Source organism: Drosophila melanogaster, chromosome 2L, assembly GCF_000001215.4.
Source record: "Drosophila melanogaster chromosome 2L".
NCBI classification, from domain to species: domain Eukaryota; kingdom Metazoa; phylum Arthropoda; class Insecta; order Diptera; family Drosophilidae; genus Drosophila; species Drosophila melanogaster.
This window is the reverse complement of record NT_033779.5, coordinates 12,580,886-12,601,208: the sequence shown is the minus strand read 5'-3', so window position 1 is coordinate 12,601,208 and position 20,323 is coordinate 12,580,886. Positions and strand designations below refer to the sequence as shown.

The following is a 20,323-nucleotide window of genomic DNA, read 5'->3' as shown; positions in this document are numbered from 1 at the left end:
TTTACCCTGTAGGGACCTCACTGTGGACCATTGATAAATTTATTTACAGGTTGCAAAACAGTCCAACTGGCGCTTGCTTTTCATACAAAGTGTGGTCAAAACACTTGACCGAAACGAAACCGAAAACATCACCGAGGACGACTGACTCGACGAACGTCAACTTGAAAATGTGTTGAAAAGTAATAAAAATGTTGGCACAATTTTATAACCGCAAGAGCTCCAGATGAGCACAAATTTTGCTGAGGTGAGGAGGGGAAAAGACTGGCGTTAAACTGCGGCCCATAAAAGTCGGCGTCATGGGGAGAGTGTATAGTAGACTGGAGAACGGAGACTGAAGAGTGAAGACTACTCTTCGGCGCCTGCTAAAGACCAAAGACTAAAGACTCTGAAGGTCAGTCATGAGCGATTTGAAAGGACTTTGCCGCCAGGGGAGTGTTTGGCTCCCTGAATGAGATTTCCTGAATTATGAATTCAAAATTAATACCGGGAACTGTCTAAGCAATCGCTACCGAAGACCCAGCTCCTTGTGGCGATCATTAATCTTACCGTATCTGGCAAATTGTTTTGTATTTCGCTCTGCCAACGCAGGTAGGTCCTGGCTTAGGATTCGATTCTACTGCGGTTCGAAACTCAATTTGCGAGCTAACTGTAAAAGAGGTTGCCGTCTAACGCCCCACGGCCGAAAGGAACTTGGTTAATTGTGTTCCCAGGAAACTCCGGCCAGGCCACAAAGCTAATTTGCCTACGAAATGTTGTCGGGATCTTTGGGTAAAGTCAATTAATTTTTGGCACAACAAAGAACAGTGGTTCGGAGTTGATAAAACACATATACTTAATTTCGTGGGGTGTGGCTTTAAAAATATAATATTTATAATTAGTTTTCAATCGTTAAGACCGATATCAAAAAAGGAATCGGCTATACCACTGATTGTAACGAAAATCGATTCCATTTCAATTAAATGAGAATTACATTCCTTTCCTTGCTAATATATTATTTATTATAATTTTATAATCCGTTTAGATCGGTGTAAGCAAAATGTAAATGGCCTCAATTATAATGCCCCAACCACTGTTGCATCAGCAAACAATTTGACCCAAAACTCTTTCACCCTTTTCTCGCAAGGCTCGGGGATAATTTGAGCACATTTTCAGAGAAGAACATATCCGCTGACCCGCGGGAACCGCGACTCCCTTTAATGGGTCTGCAATTTTCATATGACAAGCCAGGCGAGATTCTCGAGCAATTTGAATCCGCAGATCCTCGGAGACCCGAAGACTTTAAATTATGATTAAGTATGATCATCTGGTACTCTCACATGGCCCCAATGGCTTATACATATGCTGAGCAATAATAAAAAGCGGAAATGCTAATGATAGGGTTTCGCAGTTCGAACATTGAGTGAGCAGGGAGCTCCCCCTAGTCCTCCCTCAAACATATCCTTTCTGGCCAAAAACACCAAAAAGCTCACGTTCCACACTCGAAAATGAAACAAATTTATAGTTCTTATTCCTTTGTCCCTGGCTCTTTGAAATTATTATTTATGCATATAATTTGGCCAGCTGCCCTTTATTTTTTTCGTTCGGCTTTTCTGCGGAAAGAGTCGTCGATGGATTTTTATGAGCAGCCGTCGTTGAACGCCAAAACGTAGGCAAATTTCCACATGGCCACAAAAGCGAAATAAAATATCACGTCTCAACTTTATTATGGCTAATTGGAGGTGAAGTCTGCGGCGGTGCAAATTAAATCGCTGGCTGCGAGGCCCACGAGGCGTATGAGTTACGATGCGCTCAGTTCGCTGGAAATTCAGCGGCTGCGTTCTGAAGAAGGCGCCATCTTCGACTGCATTGCTCAATTCAAACAGAACGTAGCACAAATTTACCATTTTTTATGGTAAACATATTGAAGAGGAACACTGCTCTTTTCGGTTGGGTTCGTTTCGGTTCGGTATCTCCGGACACTGGCCATTGGCCATTGCAATCAAACTAAGTTAACTGCTCGAACGTGCCTGAACAGCTTTCTATTCCGATTCGAGTGGAATCGAATGCAATTTTATTGAAATTTTTAAATGCCATGCAAAAGAGGGTGAGTTCGTGCTCAGTGTTTTCCCAAGAAAAGTTTTTGCGCAGGAAAACCACTTTTTAAGGCATACATATATATTCCATTCATATTTAACCAGAGCTTAGTAACACCTTTTTAAAAACTCACATGGTGAGCTGTGTACTAAAGATTATAGTTTAACAATTGAAAATCTTGCTAAGCCGGCTTAACCCACAATTACCGTAATTGTACATTTTATTACCCACCTATTGACATAAACATACGTATGGCCGAAAGCAATCCGGCTCCCACACTCATAAATTTCGGTGCAAAAAAAATTATTATCTGCACCCATCGAAACATATTTGTTTAAGTTCAGCCCAAAAAGACGCTACCCAAAAGCGAAGAAAACAAAAATTCGAAGTAAAACCAAAGACAAAAGAGGCTTTCCCACAAAACAAATTCCCATGGCCCAATGCCTAAGCATGCATAATTTTAATTTATTTGTAGCAGCAGCAGCAACAACAACAACAACAGCAGCCAAAACAGCACAGACAACTGGCCAACTAATAAAAGTAAAAAGCAAAACCTGAGCAGTCAAAAGTGAAGCAAAAGCAGCAAAAGCCAGGCAAAATACTGAAGCTGGGCCAAGGAATATTTATGGAAATACCTTCGGGGCGGAGCTCCCGAATTGCGAAAACGTTGATCAAATTTTGCCAGATAAGCGACGACGACGACGAAGACGAGCGTGGATGATGATGGTGATGGTTATGGTTGTGGTCCAAAACACAGAGCTTGGCGATGTGAGCGTGACCGAAGCATATTGCAATTGAGCCAGGCTTAAGCAGGTGCAACAGACAATTTAATGGAATTAGGAATAAGTGTTGGGGTAATGGAAATCTGAATGAATAAATGTTTTTAGATGCTAAAGATACTTAAAATAATACTTAAGAGCACATGGTCACACTGTATATAGCATAGTTATCGCAGTAAATAGTAACTTGGTCACATTTTGAGAGGATCCCAGCCACATAGTTCCTTTTTATTTTTTGAGATTCCTTAACTGTTTTTTTATCTTAGTCCGTGACTCACGCACTCATATCGAACCCATCAAGCTCATATGCATGTCGAGGTCTTCGAGTCATCAGCCAAAGGAGTAGGAGTGGAGGCTTAGGGTATAGGGAATGGGAAATGGGCTGGAGGAGGCTGCGGCTGCCTTACAACGTCATCAGTTTTCGAAGGCGTTGCCAAAGAGCAACCGCTGCGGCGACTGTGGGAACTGATATTGCATGCTGCACACATACAACTCACCGCGAGAGCGGTACGTAGTAGTAACTCCCCTCCAAAACCGATATCGTGCCTCTAAAATCTGCATTCGAGACTCGGACGAAGCCGCAACTCGTTTGCATTTCTTATTTCTTTCAGCCCTCGTCAGATTGGCTGGCGTAATCTGTTTTAACTTGGCTCGAACTCAAAACTCGAACCGGCAATGGATGTGGATGTGGTTGTGGATGTGAATGTTCAAGCCCTCCTCGCTTTTGACGGTAGTCGTGCTTTGGTTATAAAAATTGAAGCCGCCATTAAATTCTGACAGTTGTCAGCTCTCGCGGTTTCGGTTTCTGTTTCGCTCGAGCAGTCAAGTTAAGTAGTTAGAGAAGCACTCCGGATCCACTAGATCTGCTGGACTTAATGGCTGCTGTACTTGGCCAAATGGCTGATGATCACTTTGGCCGGGGATTTGGTTATATGGCAATGATGGCCAAGAAGCCACAGAACGTTTCTCCCAGCAATTTGCAACTCCAACTGCCTAACTGGGCATTTAGCCGGTAATAGTTTTGCAGCCTAATGGGATAACGAATTGAACTCTAATGCCCCGGTCAGCTTATCGAAATTGTCTACTTCGCTTTTGAAAAGCTTTCTGAATGCGGAATCAGCCATAAATTACATTTGATTGATGATTCTGATAGGCGGTCGCTGGGTCTATTTTAATAAAATTAATAAATCATCAGTTCGGTTCACTGGGTGATCGCTTATGGCCATATTGATAGTATCAGTTTAAAATTATGCATACTCATAGAATTTAAACTTATCAATTTAAATACGTTCTTCACTAATCTTAAGTATACATATGACCTAAGCAGTAATGGCGTTTAAATAATAGACTAACTAAGTCCAAGCACCTGCCGCGAAATTCTTTCGTTTCTGATAATGAAATTCAAATTCTAATAATGGTTTTACGGCATTAAGTTAATATGATTCGGGAGGCTAGGTAAATAAAATGCTTAGTAATTAAATATATAACTTTTAAGCTTAACAAAGTGGTTGCTTTTAACAAAATGTTAGCAATTGAGGTATTAAAATATTTAAATATGTATATTCCCATTTCTTTACAAAGTTATTACACAAAATGTAAGCAATCATAAATTCAGTTCCTCTCTTCCAAATGAGTACTTTGAATAATCCGAGCTTTTTAGCGTTACATGATCTACAGCTGCGACTTCTTTTGTTAGCTTTTCAGGTAGCAATTCAGAGCTATCAGTCAACTGCCTGCAGGCTGATGAGTTCAAATTGCTACTGCACTCGCCCCGGACACGAACTCATCTCCATTTATCACTTTCAATAATAATCAAAAGCCATCAAAGGCCTTTGAATGAAACCAAAAAAAAAAAGGCGTCAGGGGCCTCCGAAAGATCCAGACAATAGCTGACAGACTGCAATCAAGGTGATGTGAACAAAAGACGCTGGCTGCCAGAAGAATTCCCGGCCGATGGGGTTATTAAAAAAGAATTTGCATAAAAGACAAACCGGGGCACGAGCTCTACAAAGCACAAGCCACAAGGATTAAGCAATAAATAACTGAGAACGGCAAACGAAGTGGTTAATTTTCTATGAAATTATATTCAAATTAGTTTGATGTTGCCGTCTCCACACCGGCAAAGGCTCCAAACGGTTGTACAAATGGCATAATTATGGGATAGACACAAAGCACTTTGAGATCACTGCTAGGGCACTTGAAATTATGCTAAAATGCCAAACGGGGTAGGAGGAGGTGTGACCAAGATGGGATGGTGGCACTGCTGGCACAGGTACGACGGCCATTCCACAGAGGCTTGACTGTGGCTCAGCTCATCAATTATCCACGTGCTTACAGGGGCTGGCAATTTGTTAGATGTCTAGGCGGTGGGTTGGCCCAGGTGCGGCGGAGGGGTTTCGTTTTTGACACCTCTGACGTGATTATAACACTTTTATGGCCAGTTATTAATGATTTTCATATTCAATAGAACCGGGCAGAGCAGGAAAAGAGGTCTACATAGACGGATATGGCTCTGACAATCATATAAGATAGTCATACTTAAAAACTTTTAATTTAATCTAATGTTACCATTTCAATTTCCTTTCCTCATACCCATAAAAAAAGCCCATGCTAATAAATTCCCAGTCTGATTCCCTAATTAATGAGAACACATTACCCTAAAGGCTTTTCGCTGTTTTACATAATTCCAGCAAAAAGAAAAAACATAATTTAATTGCTCGACATGCGATTGCGTTTCCTGAGCTGTAAGGCCATGTAAATTTCCGCCGACCGAGACATTTATCAGGCGAGCAGATAGATATTCAAAACTTGACCATCACAGAATATTATTCATTCCGGTTTGCTTCCAAACACGTCAAGTGGTGGTGGCCTAAACTAACAAATATATTCTTATTTCTACGAATATTGCGTGCAGACACCAGACGATTTTGTGCAGAGCAAACTGAAAAGACACAAAAAAACAGCAAAAAAAAAAGGGAAACAGAAGTCGACGATTGGCTGATGAGAGGGCGCTGCGATGATGTTAATGTTGCGCCTGATGATGATGTTTAAGAGGTTTTTGGGCTTGGGCTTGGGTTTTGGCCAGGTCTCAGGGATCTGGGGAACTGCGAAGGTGGAAGGTGCGGAAGTGCAGCGCAGCAAACGTGTCTGCTGATGAGGCTAATGATATGAAAATGAGTTCGGCCAAAAGATGACACGAAAGTGTGAGCGAGCAGCCATGGCACATAGCATAAAGCATAATCATTTCATTTTTATGAATGAAATAAAGGCCGCATAATAAATCAAAAGACACACACGTTGCCAAAACGGAGTTGAGAGGTGGATCGAAACGAAGCAGACTCAAAACGAAGCGAGATCGGGACAGGAAATGGAAATGAGCTTGCATTATGGAAACAGCGAGGGTTGACTGAAGGATATGCTCAAGAAACAATAGAGGATCAGTGGGGGATTTATGTGTGCCTAATTTCTTCATTTTTATAGCATTTAATAATTACTCTAGTGTCCTTAATACGTCATGGAAAAAAATGTAAATATTATAGTAATGCTACAATGCAACAAGCTTAATAATTTTCATCTTTAAACGGTTCCTCTCATGTCTCATGTATGTTTTAACTACGCAGAAACTTTTCAACCTCCACTCGCCTGCTGCTGCAGCTGCCAAAATAATCATAAAACATCAAACTTACCGCCTGCATTTTGCATGTGGCCGCCGTTGTTGCTGTCGTCATCATCATCATCGATGTCGTCCATTGTTGCTGCCGCCTGTGTTGCTGTTGGCGCCTTCAATGTTGTCGCTGCTGCAGGGCTTGTTGCGACTGCTGCTGCAGTTGCCGCTCCTGATGCAGTTGTCGCCGGTGTCGGTGTTGCTGTTGCCGTTGCCATTGTTTCCTCGGGCAAGGCATCATTTTGCTGTAATGCGACTAATGAGGCGGCAAAATTGACGTGTTGCTGCGGCGTGAAGCTAAAGACCGATGTTGCTGCCACTGATTGAGTTGTTGGCTCGCTTTTAATTGTTGCTGCTGGCTGTTGCTGCTGCTGCTGCCAGTACTCGGCGGCAATCAAGTGCTGCAGGCTGTGCGTAGGCAAATGTTGGCCAAACAGATTGCTCAGATGTTGCAGTGGTGAACTGTTGGCCACATGTTGCTGAAGGAGCTGTTGCTGCAGCAGCAACTGGTGCTGCTGCTGATGATGATGTTGCTGCTGCTGCTGCTGCTGATGTAGCTGCTGCTGTTGCGACTGCTGATGGTGATGATGACGATGGCTGTGATGCGGATGATGATACAGCAGTGTGGATGCTGAAACGCCTTCGGTGGCCTCGCCATTGATTTTGTATTTCGATGTTGTTGTCGGCGTTGACATTGTTAGTGCTTCCGCTGCGAACAGCTGTCGCTGGTTGTTGTTGCTGTTGCTGTTCCTCCTGCTGCTGCTGTTGTTGCTGCTGCAATTGTTGCTGCCCCGATTTGTATTGCAATGGCTTTTGTATTCAAGTAACATGCCGTTGTTGCTAGCAACACGCTGCTGCCGTTGCTGAAGTTGCTGCTGATAGTAGTTTGCTAGCAACAATGGCATAATCAGTGTTTACGGCTAACTGTGCCAACAGCAGCAACAGCAAAGAACACATAGGTAATCACTCTCCGGAGCAGATAGCAGTTGAAAACGGTTCTCGAAAAACACCTCAGGAACCTTGATTAGAGCCGATAGCCGCAAGTTGGTCAAGTGGACGAAGGCTGGTCTGTAATTAGCCAAAGAAGATTAATTAGCCATAAAGGGCGTGGCGGGGGTGGCAGGCATTGCTTGGGCATGGGAGTGCCATAAATTATAGCAAAGCAATTGTCATGGTAATAAATAAATTTACAAAAATATAATTCGAGGAATAGGAAATTCTAGGCGAACCAAAAGCCTCAACAATTAGAAATTCAAAGAGCTCAAATCGCATTTTCAGCTTAGAAGACGAGCAGCGAAGAAAACTCATTTATGCAAACTCATCATTCCGCACGCAAAGTATGATGGACATGTGAACCTGTTTATCTGCAGGTTGAAAGCCCCTCACGAGCTTCTTCTTTTCTTGGTATCTCGCCCTTTTTTTTTGTCATTTTAATTAGTTCAATTTTTTGGTTTATGTTGCTTTGGTTAAATCGGAACATTGCCTTGAAATTTCACTTGGCGACAAGGCATCAACGTGACATGGCCGAAAATTAAAATTTGTTAACGCCAACTCATTCTTACTTTTGCTTAGCTTATCAGCCAAATGCATACGGGAGGGGATGAAGGTGGCCTAAACAGTTGACTAAGCCTGTCAACGGTAGCGGCAATCGAACTGAATATTCATGATCGCAAGCCGCAAATATTTTTTAGATACACTGCACTGAAACACAAAATTCTACCAAAATTTTACAAAATACATTTAAAAGGAAGGCATTAAGCTGATATCACCATATATTATTTCTTACTTTTTCATTGACAAACTTTTAATTTGGTTAATTGAGCGTAAGTTATTTAACATTAAAATTTTCTAGCAATAAAAATAAAGCTTTTATATTACGAATAATATTCAAATATGACTTTTAGTAAATCAAAACCGAAAGGAAATATGTAAAAATATCTAATAAATAAATAAATATATATAAGTAAATATAAATAAAATACTCAACCTAATATGAAAGTCATAGAAATTTTTGACTGTGCATTAGTTGATATTTACAAGCTCCCCATCGATTTGGGCGCATTAAATTCCCCAACTACAACATAGATACCCGTACAGACTCCGATCTTGGCAACGTAATTACAAGTCATCTACCTGATGTTTTTGACCATTTAAGCCACAAAAGAAGAAGCAGACTAAGTTGAATAGACGGAACAGTAGCCATGTTGGCGGCGGGGGCAATCGCATAGAAATAAAATAATAATCAGACAATAAACACCGACAGATACAAATTTTCATTCATACATAGGGCCTAAACACGAATAATTGCTAATGCCATTTAAATGTGCGTACAGAAAGCAACACTTTGTTAAACCAAGTCATGTTCTATTATTAAAGTCGAAAGAGTGCCCAATCCCGATCTAGATCCGAGTGCAGCGGAAATGTGGAAAGTGACGCGGCCGATTTCACTCCGTCCCATTGTTAAATATTTAACAACATTTAACCCTATAAGCGTATTACGAAACTTATTTGGTGTCAAATGGGAACAAACTGTTTTTTCCAGACGTTTTACAGTTTAAGCGGGGGAAACCTCAGTACATTAGATACTTGTGAGATATAAACATCATTATATATTATAAGGTAAAATTAAAACGAATTGATTAGAAATTCAACATGCTAGTGTACTGTACTTCCTTCAATCAAAACGTTTGAGGTAAACGAGTAAGCAACTTTAAACTTAAATATTTATATTTAACCTAATAATTTATAGATAAGTTAGAACGCGTAACTGCTTAAAATATCAGATGTAGTCAGAGCTCACTTTAATTTCAATCATGTCATAGCCGTGGATACTTTGAATCGTAAATTCATAGCAAATACTTCGGTGACACACGATCCATAGTTGTATGTAGATAATGATAAGCTGCGTGGAACAGGTCTACATATGGGTATGAATATGACCTTTACCCAAGTGTGACAATGCCTTGGCACTCATTATGGGTGGGTCTGCACCACCTCTTCTAAAATACATTTCGCGCGAATATTTATTTTTGCTTGCCTAGCTAATCAATTTCAGCAGAAGGCTTAGCAAAGTCAGAAATATGTGGATAAAATCGTACAAAAATTGACAATTAATAGAAGCGTATTTTTAACTCGTGGTCTTAAAATGCTAATAGAAGTTTAGTGGCAAGTCCATGTGTATTAGCGGAATTTACAAAATTAATTACATTTAATGCGTAGGCAAATAGAAGAGGTCCCTCATCGATTTCTGTCACCCTTCACATATCGAAGGGGGTCTGAATATTTCCCATTTATGAATAATGGGGCGCCATTCGTTATGTGCCAAAGAGAGATTTCCTGCGGCTCAAGTTGGCTTAGCTCTGCTCCACGAAAAAAAAAAAAAATGAAAATAGGCACCGAATATTCAACACTAAATTAAACAATTTGTGACTTACAAACTAAGACAAATTAACCCCATTGCAGCTCAATATTAATTAGCCACACTTTACTGATTGCCTTGTCGCCGGAGCCCCAAATTCCTAATTCTAAACAAATTATTTGTCTTTCTATCTAGACATCATCATTTCCCCCATTTGGCACCTGTTTTTTGACTCATTTCCATTTCGCGGTATCGCCGGGTTCTATCTTGATAACCGTCTGTGTTTGTTAACTAGCCAAGTCTTACTGTAATTGACTAATGAATGGCATTCATTGTTCCTGCTTTTTTAACTTGTGACAAATTTATTTATTATTACTACGGTTTTGTTCTTGTGTCACGTTGAATTCTTATTGCCTTCGATTATTGGCAGACGGGTCCTCAAGAACAGACGTCGATCGACGTGGTATCACGTGGTAATAACTGATCGACTTGTGCCAGAAGTCTCAAGTGAGGAATTGAAAAAGGTCAATAAGGGGGAAGCACAATATTTTAGCCAAGTCAAGATCTATAAAACGGGAGGTGCTTCTTGGAATTGCGATATTTGGCTTATACTGCACTTCGCTACTCGACTTATAGATAAGAATATATGGTGATGCAATCATAAAATATAAAATATAAGTTAGCTGTTTTAGTTTCTACATATGTGCAATAAATTTCGTATTTATAATGATAATAATAATGGAATAAATGTCATGACTTTTTTAGAGTTAATAAACATATACTTAAGAAGACACTTGCTAATGTGCCAAATATCAGGTACGCAGCCCTTAACTTAACGCCACTTGAGGCAAGTTGTATCGCACCGGACCTTACCTAACGCAAACCATCGAAACAAAAAAGTGAAAAACCGGTGCAAACCGATTTCCAAGATTGCGAAATGTGAAACGTGTTAAGCGAAACAAGCCCCCCAATGAACTTTGCGCGGACTAAACATCAGCCCATATTTCAAGATTCTATTGTTTACCCCCGGTGAAAGAATTACGAGTTCCAAGAATTGAATTTAATAAACTTTAATCACGAGCCTTCAACTTATTTGTTAATTTTGCAAATTATATTTTATTGTATCGCGCCAATCGAATTTCCGCACGAAGAAGATAGTAGTGGGGGAAAGGACCCTTTTAACGAATTTGGCTTATCAACCGCAAAGAAATCAATAATTCTTATCAACCATCCGCTGATTCTTTTGGTCGCCAAGTCTCAAGTGATTCATATTTAAATGATATACGGAAATGATTAGCTTGATAAGAATCTAATTCACTGATATATGACCTCATTTTACAAATTATTTAAAGCGGGTGACTATAAATCTATTTTCGGAATGGGAGTAATATGCTCCTAACGTAATGAAAAACTCAAATCCTAATCACCTTTAAAAGTAAGTAACTTTAAAGAGTAAAAAAAAAGACATTTTCAGAGCACCTGTCACCTTTGAGGATCCTGCTATCAAATCGATACCCATTCAATTGATTAGTTTTTTTGGGGCTTGGCCGAAATTTCATTGTTGAACATGAACAATTTCATTGTTGATATGCAAAGTGCTGGGGTATGAAGTGTGTGGCATGGCACTGGTTCTTGGCTCTTGACTCTATCTCAACTCTCCTCACCTCACCACCCAACCAACCTGCGAACGGAGTTGTCTTATCAGGCCAGAGCAAACAAATTGAACTCATTTCTCTTTTTAAACAACAGCTTCGACGCAATTGTCGACACGGGTCTACGCATAGATATAGATACTCCAATAAGAACCAACTCGTCTTGGTCTTCTTGGCCCGGTCGGGCTTAATCAGTTCAGTTCGGCTGGAGGAGCACCGAATATGGTAAATGGGAAAACGCAGTCGAGATAATGCTACGCCAAGAACGAGAAGGAGAAGAAAGAAGCAGGTTAAGTTTTTCCATTCCATTTTTATCTAATTAGGCTAAGCAGGCAACGCGACAAACGCTGGACAAATATTTATTATTGTACTGTAAAAATAATCAATCACTCGATCGTTACAGCAAATGGTAATGGTATCTGTACGGCTGTATCTATATACGCCACCCAGATAACGGCATTTGAATAAGAAAAAAATAAAGAACGAGTGTCCAACCAAAAGGAAATGCAGTTCCAACTTGTCCAGAGGCACTTGAACTCAAAACTGCGGCACACCACAAGTGTTATGCTAATAAAACATATCGTGCCGATCGCCTTATCAATAAGGCAACATAATATACGCTTGTGTATTGATATAGATATACACATTAAACAAATCGAACGGTGGGTTGGTACGATATTTAAAGTGTAAATCGATCGATTTTTCTCGCACTTTGTTTGCCGTATTTATTTATTTCAATTTCAATATTATTTCTCGCCTCACCGTTCACCCCCGGCGACATTGCGAAAGATACTGGAGTTACAGGTATCCCACTTCAACTTTTGTAGAGTAAACTTTGATGCAGGTTCTGTTTACCTCCGGTCTGAAACTCAAGGCGCCTTACTTAAAAATGGTTTATACAATATCCCCCCTCTTATATGGTATACATTTCCTTTACTTTCAGTAATTTTCAGTAAATTAAGTGGTGAAAAGCCCGTTTTATAGATTGTCAAACACTATTTACTGCTGCGGGGTGGGGTAAAACCCTTTAAAAACGCTAGGCAACATAAATTCAAAAATGTTTCATTTATTAAAGCTTGTTAGAGATTGCAGATTAGGATTGTGAAATTCTACACGGCTTTGATTAATTGAATGAATCATGATTAGGGTCCAGGTGGCCTGGGGAACTCTTATCAACAAAAATTTCGGATGTCACTTGTTGTAAAATTGTTCAATCTTTTAGTCAAAAAAGGTAAGTCATTTTCGTAATTAGAAAATCAGTGAAGTTATTTATTAAATGACCCATTATTATTTTCTTTTATAAATAAAACATTTATACAATTGTATTTCTTTCCTAAATTTGTTGGTTACCAAGGTATTTAAATATTTATATACCAAAAAGATGACTGTAAGCAATTCTAAAATTTTTCAAGAAGCTTCAGACCCTTGGTCTTGGTTTTCAATCATTAAAAAATTTATTTTTGTGGTAACTACAACTTTAAATTTATTTTCTGCACATGTATATTGTTATTTTATTTTCATGTATAACAACTTGTACACAAATAATCAACCTTTCTAGATATGTGTCAATAAAATTTCTATGAATTCTTTTATATTTTTCATAGCTTAATTTAATACTCATGGGATTTACCTCAATTGTTGAGTTTTTCAGACAAACATTTCAATCTTTAAATATCAAATTCATTTCGTTCAAGTGAATAAGTTATTAGTTATCACTGTACTTTATCTGCACAATATGGGGCACTCTTTAAAAACTATAAGCGTATAGTTTTTCAATAAATTATGATGTTACTATGAGCGAAATTTGCGTCTCATTCGCAGCACGTTTCGATTCGCACAAATGCCGTCGTCAAAACGCAAAAAACTGCGGCACAAAAAGAGATCGGAAAAATCGCGACGCGAGAGCGATGAGAATGGGGATTTTTATTAGAGGGGTTCATTCGGGATCGTATTGTATCGGTCGAGTAGCGCATGGGATATCGCGGAGGACAAAATGTGTTGCCAAAGTCCGGGGAGCGCGCGCACTTGAGCTACAACCACTGAACGCTGAACTCAACTGAGGCGAGCTCGCCAAAAGTATCTTAAAGATGCGCAACAGATCGGCAACTTTAACGGCAGCGGGCTGCAACAAGTTTTTTTTTGCCAAATCCATATAAACAAAAGGCAAATAAACAAACGGCAGTGCACTGAAACAATTGCAATGTGAAGTGTCTCTGTGTTCGGGTTTTGCTGTAAGTGTGCGTGACTTTAGTTGCTCGTATCTGCTGCAGGTACTTGCACACACAGATGCACACCTGCTTGCAACATTGCAATTGCAGGAGAGGGATAAAAGAGAGCGCTTAAGCTCTCTCAAAACCGCAATGAGTTATGTTTAAACATTAATTCATTTTAGTGTAAAAAAAAACAATTAAGTTTAGTTTGAGAGCTAAAATTCTCTTGTCTCTGAAAAACTCTCGCTCTTGCTCTCTCTGCGCGCTCTCCACTCACCACTACTACTGCAAAAAGCAGCGATCGCTCACTTAGGTTCCACAAAAAGCTGACCCGTTGGGGAAAAAGAGACAACTAATCGCGCTCGCTAATTTTCACACACACTCTTGCAATATTCAAATCTGGTTGCTCGCTGTCCCTCTCTCACTTGCATGCTCCCTCGCTTTATTTAAATTTATGATTATCGCCCCCTTGTGTGTGTGCCTACTTAATCCAATTGGAGGTGGAGCCGTGACTCTCCGTCCAATTGGGAGATACGTTCGCATAGACTCTCATTCCGCCTGCATATATCGCCTCGTTAACTGTCACATTGACGCAGGTGGGGGCTTTATCTTTATTTTGGGGCCCGGACTTATCCAATTGGATTTTTGTTTTGCAAACTGGTTTCGCCAACGCCTCTTATTGGCAGCGTTATTTTTAGGTTTGCTTCGGCTATTATCTAAGTACAAATTGATTAGAGGAATGCGAATTTGTAGTAAAAGCTTTTAATTGCGAGGGAATTTGAATTTATTGCGATTTATTTCCCTTTGGCTTAATTCAGTACAATACTTTTGTATTGAAATAAATAAATTTATATATGTATCTTGCCATTCATTCTTGGTTTCATCCAGATAAGAAATTATATGTAATTATATAACTAGATAATTATACATTTTCTTTGTTTTACTACGTGCTTACTTACATTTTGCTAACAATACCTTAAAAAAAAAACTACACAAAATTATTATTTTACACATGATAAAAAATAGTTCTGTTTATATGGAGTGTATTTAGTTTGTCATCATCTGGATAAACTCAACAATGTAAATTAATCGTCAAAAATTCGAAAGAAATATTTCCCAGCTAAACGGTTATCCATTGAATGGCGAAGAGCATTCAGGTTGGACCTGCCCCGCGGAGTTTCCATTGAAGGGCATTGTTTTGGAGGGCGCCGCTGCTTCACAAATCGCATACGCACGATCTGCTGACACAATTCCGCCAGCAATTAAGTTGATTCACCTCCGCGGGCTGGAGATTTTACCTGTTGCTCAATTTGCCGGCATTTAAAAAAGCTGTCAACAGCGATCGGGAATCGGGTATCGGCGCGATCGACGACCTGGGTGCATAATTCCGGCCAACTGGAGCTGATCTTGGCCAATTGTTTACCATATGCAGTCCGGCCAGGCATTCCAAACTGTCCGCTTGAGCTTATTAGCCTGTCGTTTGCATTTCTGCGGTATTTCCACTTTGTTCAAGGCGCCGGCCTCCCAAGTGAACGGGCCCCAATTTGAATGCAAATTCCACGCATTGCGCGCTTTTGGTCATTCAAATGTTGCCGCTTCAGTGTTGCCGCAAAGTTATAGATTTAATGCAGAGGCATCCGGGATACCCTATCCGTAAGGGAAGTAAAATTTTTTGAGTCACCTGAAAGTATTAAAAATATAATAAATACAAATATACGATAACTCGTAAAACTTTCTCATTTGCTTAAAGTATTTTTTATGTATTTATTTGTTTATTACCCATTTATTTCTTTTGAGTTTCTAAAAAATTCTTGTTAAAAAAAAAGTCTATCAAATCCCTGCCCCGTCTACTTTTTTACATTAGCCTGTATTCAGCGCTAAATTTCCGCATAACTTGCTATAAACTACTTGAAAATGTAATAAAATTTGAAAAATCCTAATTTATCTAATCATGAAATGCTTGCCTAATAAGCTTCTATTGCAATATGATGATATACCACCATTACAAAATGATGGGCTGTCCTTCGGCTGATGGGCTCATCATGGTTGGATTGGTTCCTGGAACTTAAGTCGATGTTTAAATTACCATTTAAATGTTACTCCAGCCGGAGGCATTTCATCACAATGTTACATTCACATTACTCAGTCAGCATAAAATTGCAAACACATATTATTGACACATCATTATCAATCAAAGTTATGCTCAGTTGAAAGTCCGCAATGCTTCCGCAAAAAGAACAGAACAGTGTTTCTACTGCTTGCGCAGATTACAGCTAAGTTTTATGACCATGATTTATGGCAGAATTCTTCCAAGGCGGCCGTTCTGGTTTGATGGTCCAGACCAGGCCCAGTGCACCATGAAGCATCCCAATCCGAATGCGAATGCGAATACGAATACGAATACGAATATGACTTCGAGAAAGACACACTACACACTCGCTGACACGCATAGTCTAGATGCGAGTTCGTATCTAGATATCTGGCAGATACACCGCCGAGCACGAGCACTCTAGCATGCTTTATGGTCTAATCCCGATGGTTAGTTTTGTTCAGCATAAACTGCTCGATTTCATGTATTCCATTTAAATGTCATAGAATGTAGCCGCAAATCAAATTCTTAGCCGCCTCATTCAGCAATTTTACATCCATATTTATTTGCAATAATTTGGCTGCTTTATGGCATTCTCTCTCATTTTTCGCTGTTCGCCAAATGCATTTATCTTGTTTAATCTGATTATAATTGGTAAAACAGCGGCATAAAATATTCCAAATGATTGTTATGCCAAAGATAATAGCGATTTTACGATTTTGATAGGAGCCTTTCCTTACATTAAATAAATCTGTAATGCTACTGGTTAAGTGCGAAAAAATTCAATGTCGGTTGTGGCGATTTTTAGGAGCGATATGTAATTTACATTTAAATAATTATTTGACCTATTAGTATATAAAATTATTATATAAATTGAATATTTCCCCAATTAGCTTATATGTTACTTTAAAGGTACAGCATGAAAATGTAATTAGCTTTTAAATTGTGGTTGGTATTTTGGCCACCCTGTACGTTTAGCTACTTAGCATGATAATATGGTATATGTACGGGTAAACATATATTTTCCCTAGTGTAGATCTAGAAAATACTACCTTTGGCTTCCTAATGGCAACTCATCCATATGAAGATGCCTGAAAGTCAATTTTTCACTTCACACTTGCAGGCACGCCATGTCGAGCACATTTTTCTCTTTAACGCATTTAAACCCCACTGGTTAACCCCAAAACTTTGCATTTATATTAAAAAACAGAAAAAAAAAACCAAATACTGGCAAGCGCGAACAATCAGGAAAAAACAATTAAATGCGATATGAAAGGGGTTGTCTGCGACCGGCTCGTTGACAAATTGTGCGATTATGCTAAGGCCGGCCAAGAAACAGAAAGTTTTATAACTTTAATTGTCGCATTACAACACCCGCTGCGGCGAACGCAAAGTGCAGACAACAAAAGGCCATGTAATTATATATCCACTATATATCCACATCAGCTCTCCTCTGACACGCGGAATTCTTCTGGAGCATTACAAATGAGCCATTGGCGTGCTGTTCCCTTGATTATTTTAATATTTTATTAGCGCTTTTTCTGCGGTTTAATTGTTTTTAAGCAAGTCGCACCTTAGGGCAAATATGTCTGGCTTTAATATTATATTCGCTTCTAGTGTAGACATATAAAAGTTTATGGAGCATACATAAATAAACTTATAAAAATATAAATATAATGGATTGGGCGCTTATATTTTATATATTAAGTTCTGGATTACTATAAAGAAATTCTTAAAAAAAACAACAACAACATTAAGCATTTAATGTTATTTTAACATTTTATCTATACTATGAATAATAATGAATATGAATGAATATATAATATATAATATATGAATATATAATTCGCTTGGTTTTATTATACAAGTTTATTCAATTAGATTTCACTTAGCTTAGCCCCACCCTCTAAAAACACGCCTCCTTGAATTGTGAAAATAAATTCAAGCATTACAAGTGGTTTTTTTTTGGTGGCCGTAATAAATGATATGCTGGGTCTGAAAATTGCTCGAGATTTCCATCTGTAAAACACTTTTTGTGTTTTCAATTGCTTTTCAGCTCAATAGTTAATTATTTCAGGAAGATTTCCAACAGTTTAACGCCTTTGTTGGACTTGTTGGCGCCAACGGCAATTTCTTGATTTGAAATCTACTTCAAAATATAATTCAACAACTTAAATTGGAGTTTACAGTTCGACTTGAGTGATTATAAATGCACTTCCTAATTGAATTGCATTTGCTTGAAATAATTGATGAGGTAATGAAGGTGAGGCTCCAATCGAGATTATTGATATGACAAGTGGGAAATAAGCCATTAGACATTACAATATACAAAGATCTGATATGGGCAACATAAGAATTGTAATTTATTTTGGGTTCTGGTGTTGGATTTTGTAAGCCACGTTTAATTGGTATAGGCATTTTAAAGAAATATTAATTTTGAAGTGGAAACTTGATAAGAGTTTTAATTCATTGAGAGCTTAAACTGCAAAATGTGAAGAAATAGTATCGTAAGCTAAGCCATTTTTAAACCTAAAATTCCTGAAGAAAGCTTAATGCAATGATGTTCTACAAGACTCAAGAGCCAAGACACAATGTCATCTTTATAGACTTCTTTACAAACCCATATATAAGTCATATAAGCCATTTAAACTAAAGAGCAACAAATGCAGAGGAAAATGCAGCATTTAAGAGACGCAAAAATGCTGTATAACAAGCGCCAAGTTTGCCACACAAATCAAAGCCGATTTGCCGTTTGCCGTTTGTGTACCACTTTGGACATATATGGAAAAATTAGTGGGATGTTTTCGATTTGTCCAGTATCCAGAGAGCGATGATGACGATGGAATCGGGGGCCCAGGAGCATGTGTTTCGACCAAGGTGTCGTCGTCATTAGCAGTTGTAGTTGGCGATGATGGTGGAACAAAAAAGCGAGAAATATATATTGTATATGTATTTGAAATTGGTGTTTGATTTTTGATTATGAAATTTAAAGCACTCACAGTCGAGGCGGTGCGATTGTGTAGCGTAGTGTCCCCACGGATTCGAGTGGCAACACATATCCTCACGCCAATAAACGCGCAATTATAATAAAAATAATCACAGGGGGCGACTGGCAACTGCTGATCCTCTGCATTTGGTCATAGCCGGCCGGGCCAAAAGCGTTGAGCTGGCCAAGATCCCAAGTTCCAGAGGCGTTTGATCATTGCGATCCGATTCGATGTCCATCGTTCCCGACGACCGGATTATCGCCATTTCGAACAGCTTTTTCCTCTTTTGTTCCCATTCTCTATACTATCTCATTGCGACGACAATTGGCGAGTAATTGCTGCTGCATAATAATTCGCCACCATCCATCGTTGGCCTGGTCGAGTTTTTGTGCCTCTTTGCCGGCGATTTTAGCTGCTTTTTTTTCGCCATCTCCACTTAATCCGTTTTTGGTTGAGTGAGTTTCCTGAATTTATATAGAAAAATATTATATTCTCAGATATATAGATTTGTTTGTTTCTAATTTAATAAAGAGAATTAATTAATGTGGTATGAATTTAATTAATGATGCAATTAGACACAAATTCCATTACAAGGTGATGGAGCTCTGAAAAATGCCTTTAAAGGCATGGCCAACTAAAAAGTGGCAAAATAATTCATTATAAAAATGTTGCAAAAAAATAATTACCATTGCCAATAAGATTGTTGTGTTGACTTTTACGAGACGAGAAGGCTGTGCATATATAAATTATATTTTTTGGGGTGGAGCAAGTTTGCTTCTCATATTCCAAATTATGATTTTCTGATGAGAATGTCATCATTTTAATGGTGGCGTTTTTATTGTGTCATCTAAATATTTATAGATTTTTTATTGTAATTGGGGTACATTTTTTGTACTCCAATATACGGATATAAAAACAAAGCATCGATAGGTTTTAAGGTTTTTTTTGCTGAAATGAAATGTAATATTTATGATTAGATTAAAATCCATTTTTACAAATCTGAAACTATGCCATACATTTTGACATAATTTAGCTAATAATCCCCTACTTTGTAGTTAGCTCCTTTTGCTAAGTTAACTGTTTTCCATATTTTTACCTAATCAATCATTAAATGTCTATTAGTGCTTATCTACGACTAACAATCCATCAAAACCAGTGAAAAAAAGGCATTTTCCACGGTCATCAAATCAATATTCAAAAAGCCTCCACTACCAAATTGGCAACAATCTGTCAGATGCATTTCATAAAGCTCAAACGGCGGCGAGAAAAACCAGCAGCTTCGTGCTGCAAGCAGTGGAAAAAAGTCGAAAATTGCTTTATGAACACGTTTCAATTGCGTTTTGCCAGCTCGCCAGGCATGTTCGATGTCATGTACTCCATGGCTGCAGTCTAGGGAGAGACACTTCTCCGGGCCTGATGAAATCGATCATTTTCCCACGATCGACTGGATCGGATCGGGCTAAGATCGGCTCGCCTGTCAGCGGCCCAAGTCTCAATGACTAACTCTAACT

At 38.9% G+C, this 20,323-nt stretch overlaps 1 protein-coding gene and 2 long non-coding RNA genes across 3 annotated transcripts in view; all 3 read right to left on the bottom strand.

Moving 5' to 3' along the window:
* The window catches only part of nub (nubbin), a 40,511-nt gene extending 26,927 nt beyond the window's left edge, over window positions 1-13,584 (bottom strand). Inside the window, exons 1-2 of the mRNA NM_001103683.2 lie at window positions 13,157-13,584; window positions 6,539-7,584 (exon numbers count right to left, since the gene is read on the bottom strand). Of these exons, the coding sequence (NP_001097153.1) occupies window positions 6,539-7,211 (673 nt within the window). The 5' untranslated portion in view covers window positions 7,212-7,584; window positions 13,157-13,584. The remainder of the gene's footprint in view (window positions 1-6,538; window positions 7,585-13,156) is intronic.
* A 4,074-nt stretch (window positions 13,585-17,658) lies between these two features.
* Window positions 17,659-18,807, bottom strand: lncRNA:CR44595 (long non-coding RNA:CR44595). The gene has a single exon (NR_124224.1). It is a non-coding gene; the product is annotated as a long non-coding RNA:CR44595 (long non-coding RNA).
* On the bottom strand, window positions 18,351-19,764 carry lncRNA:CR44596 (long non-coding RNA:CR44596). Its single transcript, NR_124223.1, has 3 exons — window positions 19,499-19,764; window positions 18,825-19,276; window positions 18,351-18,594 (listed from the first exon to the last, which is right to left on the bottom strand). It is a non-coding gene; the product is annotated as a long non-coding RNA:CR44596 (long non-coding RNA).
* Between the last annotated feature and the right edge of the window lie 559 nt (window positions 19,765-20,323).